The following is a 20844-nucleotide window of genomic DNA, read 5'->3' as shown; positions in this document are numbered from 1 at the left end:
CAAACACAACCACATGGACTCAGAGGGAGGTTAAGTCAGACTGACAGCGCGGCGCAGCCAATAGGAGAGCAGAACGAATATACCGACGAGCCAATCAGATGCTGCAGGGGCGTATACGTAGTCCAAATTTTACGCGGCGCGCTACGGGCCGGAGCACCGAGATGGAATATCCCGGTCTCAACCGGTTTCAACCGGTCTGGGGTTTGAAGCATGAGATCAGAGGAAGAGCACACTTGCACGCACTAAAACATCTCTGCTACCCAACAGTACACGCGAGTAGAAACAAAATAAATAAGGCTTCTCTTCAGTTTCGTGATTATGACCCGGAATACCGCGCCAAGTGTGACTCCGTAAATCTGTGTTGTTAGCTTAGCTTACGTTAGCCAAGGGACCCGAATCATCATTGACTTGTCCATTAGCATGCTAAGTTGCTAGCAGCCTGGTGGGAGTCGACTTGATCACTGTTTAGAGAAATTTACATTTTAGGCGAGTTTAGAGCAAGAAACGTCTCGTTGTAGTAAACTTCGACAACAATTAGCACGTCGCCGGCTGAGAAGTGACGAGCATCCGACGCCTGAATCAGTGTTTTCTGGTAACGCAAACGTTGGTCTTACCCAGGAAAGCTAACGTTAGCTAATTGGCTATCGGATGTCAGGAGCGGCGTGGAGCTCAGAACGTGTGCCATGAGATAACGTTAGATACTTCTGTCAGTTTCCTGTCGCTCAGCGTTTCCACAGGACAGCGCACCTTTGTTTTTTCCACGAAAATAACTCCAGTTTACCAATTAAGTTTCTTTTCACCGGACGGCCAGGAACTATCAGGTAAGCTGAGTCAATATTAACTTATCTAACGCTGGCTAGCAGTTGAGGCGTGATGTGTTTTGACTCACAACCGAAGATGGAACTTGTTGCGTGTGTTGGGCGGCACACGGATGCGCCAGCACTTTTAACTGCTCCCTTTTGTTGAGTATTTTGATTGCTCAAATTATAGCCTCAAAAGACTGGCACTGGATGTTAATTTGTGAGTCAAGTAGAGGTTTTGGTTAACTCCGATGCTATTCGTCAGTTGGCCAGTTGGTGGCGTTGTTTACGCAGTATTAGCTCACGCTAGGTTAACTGTTTGCTGTAATCAATTGTATGACTGGACCATGTGGTTTAACCAAACCCTCACGTGGTTTACAATAGTAGAAAATTGCTGAATTTTTTAAAAAACTTATTGATTGACAGCTTGTGACCCGCTGCAATTACAGGACAAATTAACAGTTAGGTGAACGAATTCACCAGTTTTTTTTTTATGAATTAAACTTTATTGAAAATTTCAGTTTCACAAAACACACATGCAAAAAACCCAGTAATAAAAACACATTAGATAACAGAAGGGAGAAATGAAAAAATAAAAATAAAAAAGAGAGGCAACAACATAAATAAATAGGTTAAAGTTTCCACCAAGGGCATCCAGTATTACATAACATAATCAAGCCTTTCCCAAAAACAATTGTTTGTATATTTTTAATCTTCCCATCAGGTTTTGAATTATCTCTTGAACAATACTAAATACACTTTATTCGTACAGTGTTATAATTTAAATGTGCCATATTTATTTTTTAATCAATCACTGAGTCTTCTGGCTGTGCTTGCCAGTATTTAGCCTTTTATGGTGTTTTACAGCCATTTGCAAATCACTTGGTAAACTCTGCTTGCAAATATTTGTGCTTTTTGTGTTCTTGATGATAATAACCCTCTTGCTGTTACTGTTGGCTGCTATTTGGATCAAAGAAGAACCTAAGTATGTTGTGTCCCCTCCCCACCCCACCACAGCTCTATGCCAGCAGAAATGACCATGTTGGCAGATCAATCAGCCAGGCAGCTGCTGGACTTCAGTCAAAAACTGGACATCAACCTGCTGGACAATGTCGTCAACTCCATGTACTATGACATAGGATCCCAGGTGAGGGCTGCGCCATTCCACCACTGGGTTTTTGCTCATGTCTCTGGATAGGATTCACATGTAGTTGTAATGCAAAGGCTGTGCCAGTTGATAATCAGCAATAATTTAAATGTATGCTTTACTGTGACAGAAATGCAAGACTTGACCACAGTAGTGTATCTCATTAATTAGCATGACTGTGCACTAGGATTGAAAAATATATTTTATAAGATAAGATATGCCTTTATTTATCATATCTAGATATGAACATGCACAGTATTAATATCTCAAAAGGAAACAGTAGGGATGATGTCAAATTTATAGTCAGGGTAAGTTGAAGACACTGGTTTGTTCTGATCAAAAAATATTTTGTGAAGTAACTTCATTTACCACATCCAGTTGGTGTTATTATGCTGTTCTTTCAGAGAATGCTTGAATTTCACTGCTGCACTTAAAATGTTGTTGATACATTGTGTTGATGCAGTGGTTGCAGCAAAATGTTTCATTTTATTTATTTATTTAGATGCAGCCTAAGGCAGTGATTAATCCGTTTTGATCAATAAAATACTTTGTAAAATAACTGCATATTTTCTACATCCACTTGGTGTTTTATGCTGTTTTTTGAAGAATGCTTGATTTACACTGTTGCTACTCTTAAAATTTCAAATAAGTGTGAACCTATAGTCATTGAGTCATGAACCTATAGAAAATTTACCTTAGGCCGATGATTCAGCATCTGTCAAAGGATCCACTTTGTAAAATTTTCATTATGTCAGCCCATGAATTAAGTAATGTAGTATTTTTCCAAAAGTGGGAAACAGCGTTTCTTTTGTAATTAAGCTACCAGCTATTATTCAGTTAGTTGATAATGGATAGGGAATATTTCATTTGGAGCAAGTGCTCTCAGTCCTACAGAGAGAACTTGTTTAATTGAAAGCTTTGTTGTTTATGTCTTGTAGCAACGTCTGGCCCAGGAAGTGCTGACCAACCTGAAGGACCATCCAGACGCCTGGACGAGGGTCGACACGATCCTGGAGTTCTCCCAGAACATGAAGACCAAAGTATGAGCCACTGACCCACTTTGTGAAATAGGAAAAAAGCTGTGAACTCTTAACTGCTTGTTGACAGTGGTGTGAGAGGAGCTAATTCCTAATAATTTATCCACATCCAAGCTCAGGTTTCACTGGAGCTCAGTTTGAGGTTTCATATCACGCACTGTAAAGTTTCACTCCTCTGAGCTTCAGTGAGCTGGTTACAGGCTGGAGCACTGCTCTTTTGGGATGTAATCATTGTGAAATTCTGGGCCAATACAATGTTGAACATAACAGTTTGGCCCACTTTTAAAAACTGAACTCTCACGTTTTTTAGGCTTTCATTATACTGTCTTTGAATGAGCACAAATTCATACAAATTTATGAAAAAAATATTTTATATAACCTTTCACATGAGAGTCTCTTGTTGCGAAAAATAGCTTTTTATAAAGCCTTTTTAACCTGCTATACAGCTACCTACTCCCACAAATTTGTCCTTCAAACAAATGTCACCTGTTTCAGTCTAGTTTCTTGTCAAAAGCAGAATTTTGCAAAACTACACTTAAATGCATCACCATAACAATTTATCTTCACCAGATACTCATTTTTACCAAATAGAGCCTGAATGCATCAAAATGTAACTCAGTGCAACCTTTTAATGATAATGAGGAGCCCACAGCAGCGAGGTGCCACCGGTGAGTGTCATCTTATTGGCAGATAGGCTGATGGCAGCCAACAAGGTCAATACTGGCCGATACAATATCCCTCTGATAAATCGATGCATTCCTACTGCTGTGTTCTGTCAGTCAGAGATAGAGAGTAGCACAAAGACCTTTATTTTACAAGGAAATGTTGCACATTGGCACTCAAAAGGGGTTGTGTGATTACTGTATGGGCTATTAGTGATCACCTGTTGATTAATCTCTTTTGATTCTTCAGTAAATGGAGTTCTGTCATGTTGATAGCAGCAGATAGAAACTGAGGCAAACTGTGGAGGCTTAAAGCGAAGGATCAAGTAGTCCTCTGGATTAAGGGGAAATTATGACTCACAAGCTTTTCTAGCCCATTGTCAGTAGTAACAGAAATCTGTAGGCATCAGCAATAAAACACAGCACTGACCTTTATACCTAAATGTGACAGTTCACCCTAAAACAACATTTAACCTATAAAACATCTTTGACCCTAAGACTCTAGGTCACACAGTCAGTTTTTAACCATTCGGGTCCATGTCAAAAGCATTTTCAGAATTAATTCCCGGAGGTGTTTTGGGGCGAATAGGCGTCTTGACCTTTCTGGAGCACGTCCCTAGTAATTCTGTGACCTTTAAACTCGGAAGTACGACCAAAATCTTGTTAATTAACAAAGCACGTTCTTCCCCACTTTCAAAAAATGTTACCGTAAAGTCACAAAAATTAAATGTGTTGTTAGATTACAAAGCCATAGGCTTACCATGCACTTTAAGATGTAACATTGCAGAGATGTTTTTCTTCCAACCCAGATGCTGTGCTGTTTTTTTTTGGTGTCAAAATGTCTGACACGAGGCAGAATCAGGATTGAAGTACTTTGTTTTTCTGTTTTTGAAGCCCCGTTAGGTCATGTGTCTGTTGTTTACTACTCCTTGTTTTCCCTTAGATTTTGACCGGAAGAGTATTTATAGCTGCTTGTAGAGAGCTGATATGACGTCATCAGGCAATCATTTTTTTACTTGATTGTTGTCCCCAGTAGCCTCTGTTTGGAGATGTTTCTGCTGTTTTTCCCTTTGCACAGTCCTAATGAGTCTCCATCTTCCTCCCAGTACTATGCCCTGCAGATTCTGGAAGCCGTCATCAAAACCCGCTGGAAGATTCTCCCCAGAAATCAGTGTGAAGGTAAGGGTGGCCCAGAGAGGTAGAACAGACTCCTCCTTTTCTGGAGCAGAGATGATTGAAAATGTGACGTTGCCTTGCTGAGGTCTGTTTAAACACTTGTCCATATTTTCAGGAATCAAGAAGTATGTTGTTGGGCTCATTATCAAGACCTCTTCTGATCCTGTGAACATCGAGGTGAGCTGACCCTCATGCACATGGCCCTTTTAACAAGCTCACATGATCTGCATGACCTTTGTGCTGCTTGATGCTAATGCCAATGTATTTCTGTGATTTTCATCTTGCAGAAAGAGGGAGTGTACATTGCAAAACTCAACATGATCCTAGTGCAGGTAAATAAACATTGACAGTGAATAATTTGCTCTCCCATGTCCTTTCATAGCATCATACACTGCACAGCAGTCAGTGATCAAGAGTTTAACACATTACAATACCAGGAGCTGACAGACACAACAGGGGGATGAACTGTGCGGGGCAGTTTAAGAAACCACAGGCTTCAGTCTGCACAAAGCTGAAGGCTCAGGCTGTTAACCTGTAGCTCTCCCTCTCTTGGCCTGCTGTAGATCCTGAAGCAGGAATGGCCCAAACACTGGCCCACCTTCATCAGTGATATTGTGGGGGCGAGTCGGACCAGTGAGAGCCTCTGTCAGAACAACATGATCATCCTCAAACTGCTCAGCGAGGAAGTGTTTGACTTCTCCAGTGGACAGATGACCCAGGTCAAGGCCAAGCACCTCAAAGACAGGTAACAGACACAAGACACTGAACTGGTACTTTTTTGCTGTATACTTTTTTTTTTAACGGAAGAGGTTGGGTAGCTTGGGAAGTACCACCAGCGAAATTCTCAAAGTGGCACATTAATCCAGTAATTCATCAGCCTTGTGGCTAGCTCTCATTTAGTCCCTCCACTCAGTTCTCATCCCATATCTGGTTTCATTTGGTAATCATTTTACTTGTATTTTGAGAAACAATTAATTTCTTCAGAGAATGCCTATGTTTTGTTTTTGTTTTGCTTTTTTCCTAATCACTTCCCTCGATTTACATGTTGATTGTGTGTTTATGTATGTGCACATCATTTGGGCTTTGTCTTCACCTTTACTGTGAGTGTATGCATTTAATGATTCAGTGGGTCCCTCTAGACTTTAACCTCTGCTGTGATAAAATGTGCCTGTAATGTCACTGCTGATCTGTCTTTCAGCATGTGCAACGAGTTCTCCCAAATATTCCAGCTGTGCCAGTTTGTCATGGTAAGTCAAAGCTGACAGCCAGCCTGACTGTTGACAACCAACTCCTTTTTACAGCCAGCCCCGTCAGCTGACATCATATATACCTCTTGCATGTTTCAGGAAAACTCCCAGAATGCCCCCCTGGTCCATGCCACACTGGAGACCCTCCTTCGTTTCCTGAACTGGATTCCTCTGGGTTACATCTTCGAGACCAAGCTCATCAGCACTCTGGTCTACAAGGTAAAGCAGCTAATATGGATTCAGAATTATGTACATTTGTCAAGAAACATACACAAACAACAATAATACATGGTCTTTTCTGGTGCTTAATAAACGGTTTATCTTTGGACAAAAACATTTGCTATACATGTTTTGTGTGAATGGTGAGTTGCTACAGGAAAATGAAGAATAGAAGTAGAAAATGAAATTTATTGTCCTCTGAGGTAGAAATTTGCCTTGCTTAGAGGCAGCACAAAATTGAAAATTGTACTAAATACCATAAAATACAGTATAATAATCTGCAAACAAGAAACACAACCAGAGAATTGAGCATCTGAGCAATGAGAAAGGGTCAGTTTTAGTCTGGTAGATGTTCAATGACCGTGACAACACCCTCTGACAAAGGCGCTCTTGCATTGGTTCAGCTTGCAAGAGCGTAAGAACCAGAGGAACAGCACTGTGGAAAGCCCCCCATGTGTTTACACCTGGTTGCCTCAGCAACTTGGCCAGGGAGCCTTCACACATACACACGTGTACACAGACAAGCGCCTGTCAGAGCTGCTACGCGGTGCTGTATAGTAGGAGCATTGGAAATATGTTTATATATATAAGTATGTAGAAACTCACACTCCTGAGGAAATTTGTAACCAGTCTGCAAATTCATCACTGCTCTACAAAGTGCTGACACTGACAGACTGCAGGCCACTGTAATAATCCAGAAGATTACCAGTCTGTGTTCCGTTAACCATTTGCCAAGTTAACCAGAGAGAAAACTTTGTGTTTCAGTTCTTGAACGTGCCCATGTTTCGCAACGTGACGCTCAAGTGTCTGACAGAGATCGCTGGTGTGAGTGTCAATCAGTACGAGGAGCAGTTTGTCAACCTGTTCACCCTCACCATGTGCCAGCTTAAACAGGTATACACACACACACACACACACACACGCTATCTAAATGCATACGCTTACAAACACAGACACACTTGTGTGGGCACATTTTACTGTTTGCACTACTCACAGTTATTTCACACAGCCACACACATTTTGTGGGTGATGTTTCCAGTTACGGTTTCCACAGACTTTCTTACAACACATATACACACACACACATGCTCTCTTTGTGGACAACACAGATGTTTACACATGCTCCCAGTCTGCTGTTAGACACAGCAATACACCAAATTGTAGATGGTGTAAGTGGTTGTTTGTGTGTATGCTGTTATTACAAGTGACGTACATAACTCATTTGTGGGCAGCGTAAACATGTGTACACACTGTTATTACACACACACACACACACATACCATACCAGTTGAATATCCACAGCTCCCCCTGCTTGCATGTTGATGAGTGACAACCTCAGTAGCTCCAGTTTCAGTGTACTAAGGTGTTTTGGTCAAATGTGCTTTAAGTTTTCCCTTTGAAAGCTTTGATTTTAAACAGATTTAGGAATTCTTATTGTAATTATTCTCAGAAACCGTAGTTTTGTTGACTTAACTAAAACCGAGGAAGAGCTTTTTTACAAAATCCATACCACCAGCTCGCATACCCGTAGCTCTGATACAGAATTTATTGAAACAACATGATCAGTGTGTGGCCCGATCTTTCCCTTTAAAGTTTTTTTTTTTTTTTTTTTTTTTTTCATCACTAATCCAGGTGTGCGTCCCCTGTTCTTGTCCAAAATCCTAACGAGTCAGGTTGTAAGATTTGGACTGTCATGCTGCTAAATATATTGTCATACCTATGCTCTTCATGCAAGACTTTGTATAATTTGTTCAAGTAGTGGGGGAGATTCTGTTTTGGAATGACGTTGTGTCCCTTGGTGTAAGGATGACACAGCAGGTTCTGAAAGAATAATTTCAGCATAAGCAATTGAAAAAAATGAGATACCCGGCTAATGTTTAGCTTCTTTTCTTCGTCCCTGTGGTCAGATGCTGCCGTTGAACACCAACATCCGGCTGGCATACGCCAACGGGAAAGATGATGAGCAGAACTTCATCCAGAACCTCAGCCTGTTCCTTTGCACCTTCCTCAAAGAGCACGGCCAGCTCATCGAGAAGAGACCCAACCTGCGGGAGACACTCATGGAGGTGAGATGGCACACAGGTCATGGGAGTAAAGCAGCAATTACTCAGGCAGCTCAGGATGCCAGGTTTCAAACAAGTGGTAATGCCATCTGCAAAACACACCAGATTTCTCACTTTTTACCTTTTTATGTTGAAAGGAGCCTAATTATTTTTATTTCCCAGTGTTTAGCTGGTGGCTTTTGGCAACTTCTTTCTCTGTTTTGAAGGCTGCTAGCCAGACAACTCCCCTTGCTTTAAAATGACTGTTTTTATGCCTCTCCCTCATCTGTGCTGTCTGATTACATCTCTGCTATGATGTAGATCTGGGCCCAGCCAGACAGAGGACAGGTCACCTTTCCTGTGGCTGTCTGTCCATTTAGAGAAATACAGACAGGCAAGGACTTAATGGGATGCTGTCAGCAGCAGTGTAACCTGTAAAGCAGCCTGACTGAGAAAAGCGACATTAGGTTTTCAGTCTGCTGTTGTTTCAGGAAGCGCTTTTTCAGTCATACCTCTGTCTGTGGTCAGCTGTCAGCAGTAAACATGTTTCTCTCATAAATGCTGTGTTGCCCTTCAGACCAATCAGTAACATATACAATGTACAGTATCACTGTTTGAACTGTGGTATCACCACCCCTTTGAGCCAATCAGTGTAATTTATAAAATGCCAGGACACAGTGGTGTTAAGCTGATTATTCCCACATCATATTCTGCAGTAGCTTGTCATGTGGGATGGACAGATGAATGAACAGAGGACTCGAGATTGATTCATACCGCAACTTTGTTTCTTTGTTTCTGCTTTCCAGGGCTGCTTTGTAAAATTTGTAAAATATCACTCTCAGAAAAGCCATCAAATTCAAAGTTATGGTGCTAGCTTTATCATCATGTGAACTTGAAAAGAAAAAAAAAACAGTAGTATTGGGTAATTTGATCAAACCCAACAGAAATGAGCAGGCTGAAATGCATCTGGTCTGTGAAACCAAATAGATCTTGAGTGTCATCGCATTATTAAAGGTTGCTTTACCCTATAGGTTCTGTAATAAAAACCTGACATGTAACCCCCCCCCCACCCACCCTCCTCCTCTAGGCCCTGCACTACATGTTGTTGGTGTCAGAGGTGGAGGAGACGGAGATCTTTAAGATCTGTCTGGAGTACTGGAACCACCTGGCAGCAGAGCTGTACAGAGAGAGCCCCTTCTCCTCCGCCCCGCTGCTAGCTGACGTCCCACCACGACGACACCTCTACCTGCCTGTGCTGTCCAAGGTAGGCTCTCTATCTCACACACACACACACACACAGACACACACACACACACATTCAGCTTGTACAGTTTATGTGCAAACAGCGACACAATCACATGCCACACACGCGGTTTACAAATCTGCTGTGTGTGTTAAGTGTTAGAGCTAACTCAAAATGTGCAGCTGAAAATCTGTGACTGATATGGCAGAATATTCATGCTGTCATTTGAGTAAAACGCCTGTCTTTTCTTTGGCAGCAACAGTGCATTGTGTAAAGCACACATTCCTCCATTGTAACCATTTCGCTGTTTCGCTGTGTTGGAAAAGCCATATATCACCTCAGACTGGGCCTGCGGAAGCCAATCAGTGTGTGTGTGTGTGTGTGTGTGTGTACTATCTAAATAAACATCTGGCCTTGAGTAGAATATGTAACACGCCTTTGTTTCCAGAAAGAGAACCTGCTGAAAACTGTGGCTCCTACATACTGATCACTGCAGTGACAGTAAAAGCTGCTCTGGATTGCTCTTGTAATTGACCTTTGCCTACAAGAAGATAACTTGTAACAAACTGTCTTCACTACAGCTGTCATTACTGTAGTTGGAGACAGCAGCAGAGTTGGTACACTCAGATGCTCCTTGGGACTGTAATGTCATGGACCTTGCTTCATCCTCCTCCTCTTCTTCCTCCTTGCAGGTGCGTCTGCTAATGGTGAGCCGCATGGCCAAGCCAGAGGAGGTTCTGGTGGTGGAGAACGACCAGGGCGAGGTGGTCAGGGAGTTCATGAAGGACACCGACTCCATCAACCTGTACAAGAACATGAGGGAGACTCTGGGTGAGCATCGTGCCTCAGATACAGGGGAACAAAATTAGGGGCTTAATTTAAAAATTACCACCATTCCTTACTTTGAATTTAAGTGATCCTTTTTTAATTTTCCATGTGGTGTGAATTTATGTTTGGAGTGTGTGCTACATGCATGGGTTTAAAAACCCTGGATAAATTTAAACTTGGACTATGAGGTTAAGCTGCCCAGTTAACTCTCAGATTAAACAGGTTCCTGTGGCATGAAAACGGTGCACTTACCATTAGATCTTCACTTCTTCACACTGTGTCAGAATTACAGTGGTCCCTCGTTAATCGCGGGACTTACATTCTAAAAATAACCCGCAATAGGCGAAATCCGCGAAGTAGTCAGCTTTATTTTTTACAATTATTATAGATGTTTTAAGGCTGTAAAACCCCTCACTACAGACTTTATAATTTCTCAGACAGGCATTAACATTTTCTCGCTTTTCTCTCTTGTTTAAACACTCTCAAAGTTCAAACCTTTGCAAACATACAGCACTTCAGAGTCACACTGCTAGTGATCGAAGATTTATGTAAATTTGGCAAGCTGAACGCATTCTTTACTGTACTGTACAGGAGAGACGGCACGGAGTAGATTGATTGACAATGGTCTACAGTCCCTTAGCCAATCAGGACACAGAACACAATGCGCTGTAAAAAAAAAAAAAAATTAAAAAAGCATGCAAAATTGCACTAAAAAATCCGCGAAACTGTGAGGCCGCGAAAGGTGAACTGCGTTATAGCGAGGGACAACTGTAATGGAATTTCAATTACCAGGTGTCAAAAGGTTCATATGAAACCATAACTGCTGTATGGTGAATAATCCACATCTGTGCATGTAAATGTAGACAGTATATATTTCGCTACTGACTGGTTAATCTCTCTGTGTGTGTGTGTGTGTGTGTGTGTGTGTGTGTGTGTGTGTGTGTGTGTGTGTGTGTGTGTGTGTGTGTCGGCAGTGTACCTGACTCACCTGGACTATGCCGACACGGAGCGCATCATGACGGAGAAGCTGCACAACCAGGTGAACGGCACCGAGTGGTCGTGGAGGAACCTGAACACGCTGTGCTGGGCCATCGGCTCCATCAGTGGAGCCATGCACGAGGAGGACGAGAAGAGGTTCCTGGTCACCGTCATCAAGGTGGGACACACACCCAGAGACAGTCATTGTTTAACTTTGTAATTGTAATGCTACTCTGGAAAGGACTATGCAAATTCAGTTATTAACCTACTTTCCCCAAAACACATTGTGACTTTGAGTTGGCGCACATTTAATTGCACACTTTTCCTGATTGCTGTGATTTTCCTAGTGCTTCTTCTGCAATCCTTACTTTAACTTCAGAGTCATTTCATGAGCTTTCATGGCTGTTTTTTGCCCGTGATAATCATCTCCTCAAAATGACCGTGTCAGGCATATTATGGATTCACCCTGAACATCAGTGCAGACTGTGGCTGTGTGCACAATAACTCGGACACTGTTTGTTGAACAGTTTCCAATTTGCAGTGCACATTTGAAAAAACCCTCATTGATTTTGGTGTCACCCTAAACCTGTCATTTTGGGGATATACCTTGCTCTTTCCTTTCATGCAGTAACTGAATCCTGTTTGCTCTGACCTCAGTATTGCGGTGTGTTCATCTGTGACTCGTACTAATTCACTCTGTGTGCTGCTGATCCAGGACCTCTTGGGTTTGTGTGAGCAAAAGAGAGGGAAGGACAACAAGGCCATCATCGCCTCCAACATCATGTACATTGTGGGCCAGTATCCTCGCTTCCTCCGAGCCCACTGGAAGTTCCTCAAGACTGTAGTCAACAAGCTGTTTGAGTTCATGCACGGTGAGGAGCTGCACCACTCAGACGACTCCTCTTCTAGCTTTTTTAAGAACAGCCTTTTAACTTTTTAATTTTTAATCAGCTTCAAAGAGGAAGAAAATCTTTTTGACCTAATTCTGCGTTTGTTACAGGACTCATCTGATGTTTGGTTTGCTATTTGGGTTTTTAGTGTTTAACTGTTGAAGTTGAATTAAAGGATTAATCTTCATTTGGTTAAGAGCTGTGACGGCCAATTTCATATGCACTGTGTCCTCTACATTCACACGGCAGTCACTGCTGGACAAAATGTGAAATTAAAATAACAGGATGGTGAAAAGACTGGTAAACCCCAAAACTAAAAATGAACTCACCTACTACCCTTCCTGTCAGTTGAAACACTGAAGTTTGTGTGTCAGCTCAGCACAACTTGAGTAGGCCAGTCCCCAGAGCAGCTGAAATGGCTGGAAAATGATCTTGAAAGCTGCAAAAAAGAGCAGGTTTATCATAAAATTATTCAAAAAGTCTTGTGCAAAGTAACCAAACACTGCACCTTGAGTTCAAAAGTACAGTAATTTTGTTTTAGATAGATACTTTCTTGATCCCAGAGTAGTTTAAGATTTTTGAGTGAATTGCTCAGCTTCCCTCTTAAATAAAAATCAGTCTATTTCTGATGTGTAAAGCCAAAGAAGACTGTTTTTTAGCTATAGAATCATAAGCACCACTGCTGCATGAACTCAGCACTGTCGGTGAATGAGGGTCCTCATAATTTCTATATTAATCTCTTTTCAAACACAGAGACCCATGATGGCGTACAGGACATGGCATGCGACACCTTCATCAAAATTGCCCAGAAGTGCCGTCGACATTTTGTCCAGGTCCAGGTGGGCGAGGTGATGCCCTTCATCGACGAGATCCTCAGCAGCATCAACACCATCATCTGTGACCTGCAGCCACAGCAGGTCAGCACTCCATACACACAACACAACTGTAACACACTGCTCTGTTTACAGCTGTCAGGGGATCAGTTACTGCAGGGGGCTGAGTACTCAGACACACTGACCCTGTAACAATACTCATAAAGTAACAATATCCATCTAGGAAAATAGTTTTTTCTCTTGCCTGCCAGAGATCAGAGGTCAGGGTCAGCTTCAGAGCAGCACATCTGGAGCTGTTAGGATTGAGTGGTTTGTTGACGTATCATTATGCAGGACGACATGGGAGACTGAGGCAGGGTCCTCTGATGGCAGAACACAGTCGGCGCTTAAATGTTCAGTGCCTTAAATTAAAAAATATATACTAATAAACTTATGTTAAGCCTCAGTTTCAGCCTCTGCTATTGTTCCAGTTTTCTAAGTAGCTCTAATTAAAAGATGTCATTCTAAAATGACACATCTCCAGTTTTGATTTTAAAAAAATGTGACCGATATTGTTAAATATATTTTAGTAAGAGAACTGTTTTTGTGTGGAAAACAAAGATCTTGAGATGATTCATAGCTTTAATAGTGACCCTTAATGAACTTTAAGCCGAACTCCCTGTGCACAGCCAGCGACAGGTTGCTGTCAGGTGCTAGTTGCTGGAACATAATGGATAGAAATTTTTTTAAAAAATGACCACAGTCGTTTATTTTGATTTTTACCACAGTGGACTTTATTTAAATGTCAGCAGTCACAACAGGTGTCGCTTTTTTCCCCTCCCCATACTTGATCTTACGTTCAAGTTTTGTGTTAGTGTGAGGCGTCTGTAAAGCCGTCTCTGCTCTCTGTCCTCAGGTGCACACGTTCTACGAGGCGGTGGGCTACATGATCGGAGCTCAGACAGACCAGGCAGTGCAGGAGCATCTGATAGAGAAGTACATGCTGCTGCCCAACCAGGTGTGGGACAGCATCATCCAGCAGGCCACAAAGGTAAGAGAGCAGCAACCGAAGAGTCAGCCGCAGTTTATACTCACTCTGCTCTAAGTAACTGTCATGTTGTCACCTTTTCGTGTTATTTTACCTTTACATTCCTGATATATTTTCACTTGATTTGAAGATGTTGGTTGGTGTTGAGAATGACGTTTCCTTAAACTTTGGTGTGCAGATTCTGGTTTTATTCTAAATGATATTAGATCTGTACCTACATCTGAATAACCGGGGGTGTGCTGAATTGTCCTGCTGACTCCTGCAGAACGTGGACATCCTGAAGGATGCCGAGACGGTGCGTCAGCTGGGCAGCATCCTGAAGACAAACGTCCGAGCCTGCAAAGCTGTCGGTCATCCCTTCGTCGTGCAGCTGGGACGCATCTACCTGGACATGCTCAACGTCTACAAGTGTCTGAGTGAAAACATCTCCTCTGCCATTCAAACTAACGGTCAGCTGCCATCCTTCTCTCTGTCTTTCTGTGGGTGTGTGTGTGTGTGTGTGTGTGTGTATGCCTGAAAAACCAGATTAACTTGTCTGTGGGTCTTAAACAGAGAAGATGTCAGTAACATCTCAGATCAAGGGCCAAATAAGTTAAAAATATTTTTTTGTGCTGTGTGCTGCAGTAGTTTTAAGATGAGCAGTTATTAGTTGACAGTACATCTTAAGTAGAGTTGTAATTGCAAATTGAAATTTCCACAACAATTCCACAAACATAGAACACTGGTGTACTGCTTATATTGAAAGATAAAATAACTGAGAATGTCAGGATGTTGATATAAGATGCCAAAGTGCATATAAATATTCATGCATACAAATAAATATAAATATTATTCACAGACTTAAAATCCAGCTGTTGTGATCACAACATCTGCCAAAATAACTGCAATCTTGATCTGCAGCTTCATTGTCTGATCAGAACATGGGTCCATATTGTTCTGTGTCAGAAGACGTCAGTCATGAAGGCTTCCTGTTTTTCCAACATGCCTGTTTCTGTTGTTTGAACAGGTGAGATGGTGACCAAGCAGCCGCTGATCAGGAGCATGAGGACGGTGAAAAGAGAGACTCTGAAGCTGATCTCAGGTTGGGTCAGCCGCTCAAATGACCCTCAGATGGTGAGCCTCACCCTGTTTTATTGGTCTGTAGCATTAACGAGAAAGAGAGCAGTACAGAGTGAACACTGCCACCCCTGCTAAAACAAATGGAAAACTCCACTGATTGTTTATTAGACCTAGTTTCCTCAAAAAAAATGTCCTGTGTTGTGGTTCAGGTGGGTGAGAACTTCGTGCCACCCCTGCTGGAGGCTGTGCTCATCGACTACCAGAGGAACGTCCCTGCCGCCAGGGAGCCCGAGGTCCTCAGCACCATGGCAACCATTGTCAACAAGCTGGGGGCCCACATCACCGCCGAGATCCCCAAGATCTTCGATGCTGTCTTTGAGTGCACTTTGAACATGATCAACAAGGTACACAGTCTGTTTGAACCCGGCAAAGCGACCTTAAACTCGAGTCTGTTCATCTCTCATGCAGATATTGAGGGAGGGATTCGTGGAAAGCAGTACATTTAAAAAAAAAATCATTTATGTCATGGAAATGTATTATCTATTTTTGAATTAACTTGACAGTCTTGAGTGATTGAAGTAGTGCAGCCACTGGGGTTATTCATCAAACTTGTATTATGAATGTACATACCAAGTATACATCATCATGAAAAAATGGAAAGTGTGTGTCAGCCCTGTGAGCAATTCCTTCCATTTTTCAGCCTTCTGTTGGCAGTGGTTTGATGGCTGAACAGTTTCTGTAAAGCAAGGCACCTCTTTCTGAAATGAAAGGACCTCTATAGTGTCTTTTGAAACTTTGATCCAGTTAAATGTTTTGCTGTCTGCACTGCCCTCTCACACATCACCCAGTCACACACATTTACAACTCCTGCCTCCCCTCTGTCATCAGGACTTTGAGGAATATCCTGAACACCGGACTCACTTCTTCTACCTCCTGCAAGCGGTCAACTCACAGTGCTTCCCGGCCTTCCTGTCCATCCCCCCTGCCCAGTTCAAACTGGTGCTGGACTCCATCATCTGGGCCTTCAAACACACCATGAGGAATGTGGCTGACACAGGTCTGTCTTGGCCTTGTCCCCTCTGTCTTTTCACATGCATGAAAAACACATTATGTAACTTTAAAAAAAAAAAATGTTTATGCTCGGAGAATTTATGGAAAGTGAAATACTTTTCAAAAACGTTTTGATGCTGGCACAGAAATTAACTTCCTTAGGTTTTTTGTGTGTTTTAAACCAGTGAACTTGTTTCACTTGAGCTTGGCTTTTGGGAGACGTGACTCTTTTAAGGGGACCAAAAGGCGAAAGACACATTTCCAGACAGCACCGGTCATCCAAAATAAGGCGCTGAACATTTACAATTGCTGGCACACACAAAAAATGCATCATGTTCAGATTGTTTCCAATGGAGACTACTTTAAATGACGACAGCTTTTGGGATATGAAGTACGAAAAATAATGTTTTCGGTTTTGAGGTGTTGGTTTTCTTGAAATGTGTGCATGTCTGAGCCTCTCTTTGTGTGGTGCAGGTCTGCAGATCCTGTTCACTCTGCTGCAGAGCGTGGCTCAGGAGGAGGCAGCAGCTCAGAGCTTCTACCAGACCTACTTCTGTGACATCCTGCAGCACATCTTCTCCGTGGTCACTGACACTTCTCACACCGCAGGTAAACACGCTTCACAGGCCTTTTTAGAATCCCACAGTGGTGGTGCCCTGATGCAGTTCAACAAATGAGAACAGGTTCAAAATGAAATGTTAAACAATTTTAGGCAAACATCAGTAACAGCCAGTTTACATATAAAACTTATTTCAACATATGCATACACATAAAATTTATATAAATAGAATTTACACAATGACAGTATCCATATCAAGGTATTGGGTCCAGGATATAACATTTGTTTTTGTTTATATTAGCCAACCCTGACATGTAACATACATTATATAACAAAAAATATACATATATGCAACATACATACTGCATATACATACTAGCAGATAGATTAAGTTAAATTAAGTTAGAAACTAAGATAAACTTTAGGTTTCAACTGAAGGAATAAGACCAGTATTTTTGTAGTGCTTTGTAGCGTTAAGTAGCATGCTGTAGGGTGTCAGTAGTTTTCAGGGGCCCAGTGGTCACTCACTCAACACACAAATGACAATGCAACCTTCTAACCTCACCTTCTGTGTCCTCAGGGCTGACCATGCACGCCTCCATCCTGGCCTACATGTTCAACCTGGTGGAGGAGGGCAAGATCAGCGTGGCCCTGAGCGCTCAGCCCGCCAACAACCAGGCCTACGTGCAGGAATATGTCGCCAACCTGCTGAAGACGGCCTTCCCCCACCTGCAGGAGTAAGTGGGCTGCACACAGCTAGATAGCATGAGCTGTGTGTGACAGCAGCACACAGTGGCCTGCTATATTGTGTACAGATACCTAGGGATAAATCAGACACACATGAGTGTTGATGAGTAGTTGCCTAAGTACCCAGTAGGTGATGGCCATAAAGCCATCTTCGATTTATAGCTTTAGCTTTCACTCCTTCCCTTTGAGTTGTTGCAGGGCATTCTGGGATACATACGAATTTAATAAAGGTAGTAGAACTAGCTTGAGGCACGATCTGCTAATAATGCTAATAATGTTTCGTGTCCAGTGCCCAGGTGAAGGTGTTTGTAACAGGCCTGTTCAGCCTAAACCAGGATATTCCTGCCTTCAAGGAGCACCTAAGGGACTTCCTTGTCCAGATTAAGGTGAGTGATCAACTGATCAAACAGAAACACACTCACTGATCAGTTGTACCCAGCCTGTGTTTTCTACATCTAAGCTCCTGAAGCAGAGACAGATGAACAGATTTTTTTAAAGATGTATTACCATCAACTTCACAGTTTGATGCATATTATGATATCGGGGGCCACAATATTGATTATTGACTATGTTGCACACAGAATTTAGTGCAACAGCTACTTATTATTAAACTGTATATTGATAAGTGATATAAAATAGCTTTTTTTAACCTAGAGTTTTTGAAAGCAAATTACTATGTTTTAAACTTAAAATGTCCTCTTAATACATAGTCACTTGTCTTTAAGTGCACGTCCTGCATGTTACATGACTTGTGCACAAATCCTGATTGTCTGGCGTTTGCAAAAAAAAAAAAAAACCTATGCTGACACGACGCTTTTTGTACACTGTGCAATGAGTGCCTTTGTTTGTTTTGTTTTGTTTGTTTTTTTTAAGACTGTTGCATCGATATAGGACGATCTGTATGGATGCGTGAATCAGCACAGGTTTTGACATATGGCGGAGTGCAAAGTATTTTGAAAGATCCGCTACAAATTGCATCACAATTCAAATATTTTGGCCTTCCAGTGCCGCCACAGTTCAGTCAGGATGTTCTGCTGCTGCTGCTCTGTCGCTGCCTGAGGCCTGCTGTGTGGCTCAACCATCCTCTATTTGTGTGCGTGTGTGTGTGCGTGCTGCAGGAGTTTGCGGGTGAGGACACCTCAGACCTGTTCCTGGAGGAGCGGGAGGCAGCCCTGCGCCAAGCCCAGGAGGAGAAACACAAGATCCAGATGTCAGTGCCTGGGATCCTGAACCCCCACGAGCTGCCGGAGGAGATGTGCGACTGAGCCGCCCGGCAGCTCCGAGAGGGAGAGGTCAGCAGGGGGCCGGGACCGCCGCCTGGCAACAGCTAGTGTTTTTCAACTGTGTGTGTCTGAGAGTGTGTGTGTGTGTGTGTGTGTGTGTGTGTGTGGTAGAAAAGAGAATGAGGGGTCGGACCCCAGCACTCGGTTGTACGTCGACCAAATCAATGTCAATATGTAAATGAGAATTGCCCCCCTCCCTTCCCTGCCCTGGCACAGATTTGCTTTTTTTTCTGCATATGAACATTTTATACAGATACATTTGTGTAATAGGCTATCTTTTGTTGTTTTAATTCTTTGCTAATTGAAGCTTTATTTTTGGCCACACAGTTTTGTTTGAAACAAGCATGAAGTTGAAACGATTACACCCTCACCCCGGATCCATCTCCACTTCTATTTGTTAATATGTAATATAAATGTTGAAACACAATGCGATGGTTAGTTTACAGATCACTCTCGTTTCAGAATTTGACGGTCATGGGGAAGAGATTTACTTCCTTTGTCTTTGTTTTTGTTTGTCAGCAGATGTTTTTTTTTTGTTTTGTTTTTTGGCTCTTTAGGCGAGTCAGAGCTTCAGATGGCACCCAGTCTGACCGCTGCAGCTGTGTGCATATCATCCTGTTTGTAAAGCTGTCTTAGTACTATGAGAATATAAAGTTGGCTATTTTTACAAAATCTTCAGTGTGAATGGGTGTCTTCTTTATGCTTCTTACCTAAGGCAGTGAAAACAGTGGAAAAGACATGGGAATAAACCACTGTGCTGTGTAGACCCGGTAACCCAAATATCCAATTACACAAGTACAGAGTATGCAAGTCATAGTTGTAGTGACTCAAAACAAGATACTGTATTATAATCACATACTTGACAAATTAAGCAACATTTGTTTGAGCCATTGATGGAATCATGGTTGAGTGATGGGATTTTGAGTGTATCCTGCATTATGTTACTCAACAGGTGAAGTTATTCATAGTTAATGTTCATAATGGTTGTATTTTATAGTTTTTCTTAATCTGACCATTTAAATTGTTTCCTGTCGGTTGTGATTAAAGAAAATCTTTTCTAAGAGCATAAATTGTTAAACAATAGATGTGCAAACTGATGCTGTGATTTCAAAGCAGTGGGACACTCAAAATGCATTCCTAAAATGATTAGACTAACTGACAACAGAAGCTTTTTTTTTCGTTAACCCTCCTAAGATCTTTTCTGTAAAACAGCCTGAAGGACTCAGTGGAGGCTGTGTGAGACTAAATGGGTCTGTAATGAGCAGCAGGCCCGTCGCTGCCGGTTTCACATGCAGCAGGAGACGAGTTATGAGCCTCGATTCCAAGGAGATGAGAAAAAGTTGGAGGACACCTGTTGCAGCGTAATAAGCTCTCATTCAACAAAAGGGCACTTTTAAATGTACACAATACACACACAAATGAGTTAAAGGTCAGGAAAACAATGAAACTCGGGTCCCATTAGAATTTTTTTAAAGCCACCTGTCTCATAAGGGTGGAAAGTTTATGCTGAAATTCATGAGAAACAGGTGAACAGAGGCTGTGTAACTGCAGGTCAAAACTGCTCAGTCAAAGCAACACGATTTCTGAGGGGTTTTTTTTCCCCTCTTTGAACACTTGGAAAGGTTACCAGACTTATATGACAAACGAGCCCATATTAACGTCAGAAAATATCTAAGATGCTTTAAAAAAAATGGAAAAATCCCACTTTTAAATGATACTTTCAAGGCTACTTTACAATGAAATGCAAAACCCCTTAATTTTACAGAATTCTCTTTAGCTGACCAATGAGATATTTATTCTCTATTTAAAAAAAAAAAAAAAATCTCAGAAAACACTGTTACTTTCATGAAGACTATGAATTTATAAAATAAATTAATGTTAATAAATGCTCATTGGAATGGCATTGACATAATAAAATGTTTTTTTTTTATTATTAATTAATTAATTTTTAAAAATTTTCTATAAGCTTTACGATGTAATAAAATGTTCTATTGCCAGTAAAATATTTTCGTTTTAT

At 41.8% G+C, this 20844-nt stretch overlaps 1 protein-coding gene across 3 annotated transcripts; it reads left to right on the top strand.

Annotated features, from left to right (window-relative positions):
* The first annotated feature begins 145 nt into the window (after positions 1-145).
* On the top strand, positions 146-19500 carry xpo1a (exportin 1 (CRM1 homolog, yeast) a). Of its 3 annotated transcripts, none has more exons than XM_030057229.1 (25): positions 146-821; positions 1818-1947; positions 2886-2987; positions 4753-4825; positions 4938-4999; positions 5110-5154; positions 5386-5567; positions 6021-6069; positions 6169-6288; positions 7054-7182; positions 8196-8354; positions 9418-9594; positions 10266-10404; positions 11376-11557; positions 12095-12251; positions 13023-13186; positions 13998-14132; positions 14395-14578; positions 15136-15242; positions 15398-15592; positions 16077-16245; positions 16713-16847; positions 17378-17534; positions 17834-17930; positions 18663-18809. In XM_030057229.1, exons 2-25 carry the CDS (start codon positions 1822-1824, stop codon positions 18807-18809), a joined length of 3192 nt encoding a protein of 1063 aa, XP_029913089.1. In that variant the 5' UTR covers positions 146-821; positions 1818-1821. The 3 variants fall into 3 exon arrangements, with proteins under 3 accessions (XP_029913089.1, XP_029913097.1, XP_029913103.1); XM_030057237.1 differs by having other exon boundaries at positions 1813-1947; XM_030057243.1 differs by lacking the exon at positions 146-821 and having other exon boundaries at positions 1822-1947; positions 18663-19500.
* The last annotated feature ends 1344 nt before the right edge of the window (positions 19501-20844 follow it).

This window comes from Myripristis murdjan, chromosome 1 (assembly GCF_902150065.1).
Source record: "Myripristis murdjan chromosome 1, fMyrMur1.1, whole genome shotgun sequence".
Classification (NCBI taxonomy): Eukaryota; Metazoa; Chordata; class Actinopteri; order Holocentriformes; family Holocentridae; genus Myripristis; species Myripristis murdjan.
The sequence above is the reverse complement of the archived record's forward strand: the minus strand, read 5'-3'. Positions and strand labels throughout refer to the sequence as shown.

Bases quoted from the DNA above. Each gene is read 5' to 3' on its own strand.
- xpo1a (XM_030057243.1), top strand. From the start codon at position 1,822: ATGCCAGCAGAAATGACCATGTTGGCAGATCAATCAGCCAGGCAGCTG. The intron at 5,568-6,020 runs GTAACAGACACA...TCTGTCTTTCAG, and splicing joins GCCAAGCACCTCAAAGACAG to CATGTGCAACGAGTTCTCCC. The intron at 7,183-8,195 runs GTATACACACAC...CCCTGTGGTCAG, and splicing joins CCATGTGCCAGCTTAAACAG to ATGCTGCCGTTGAACACCAA.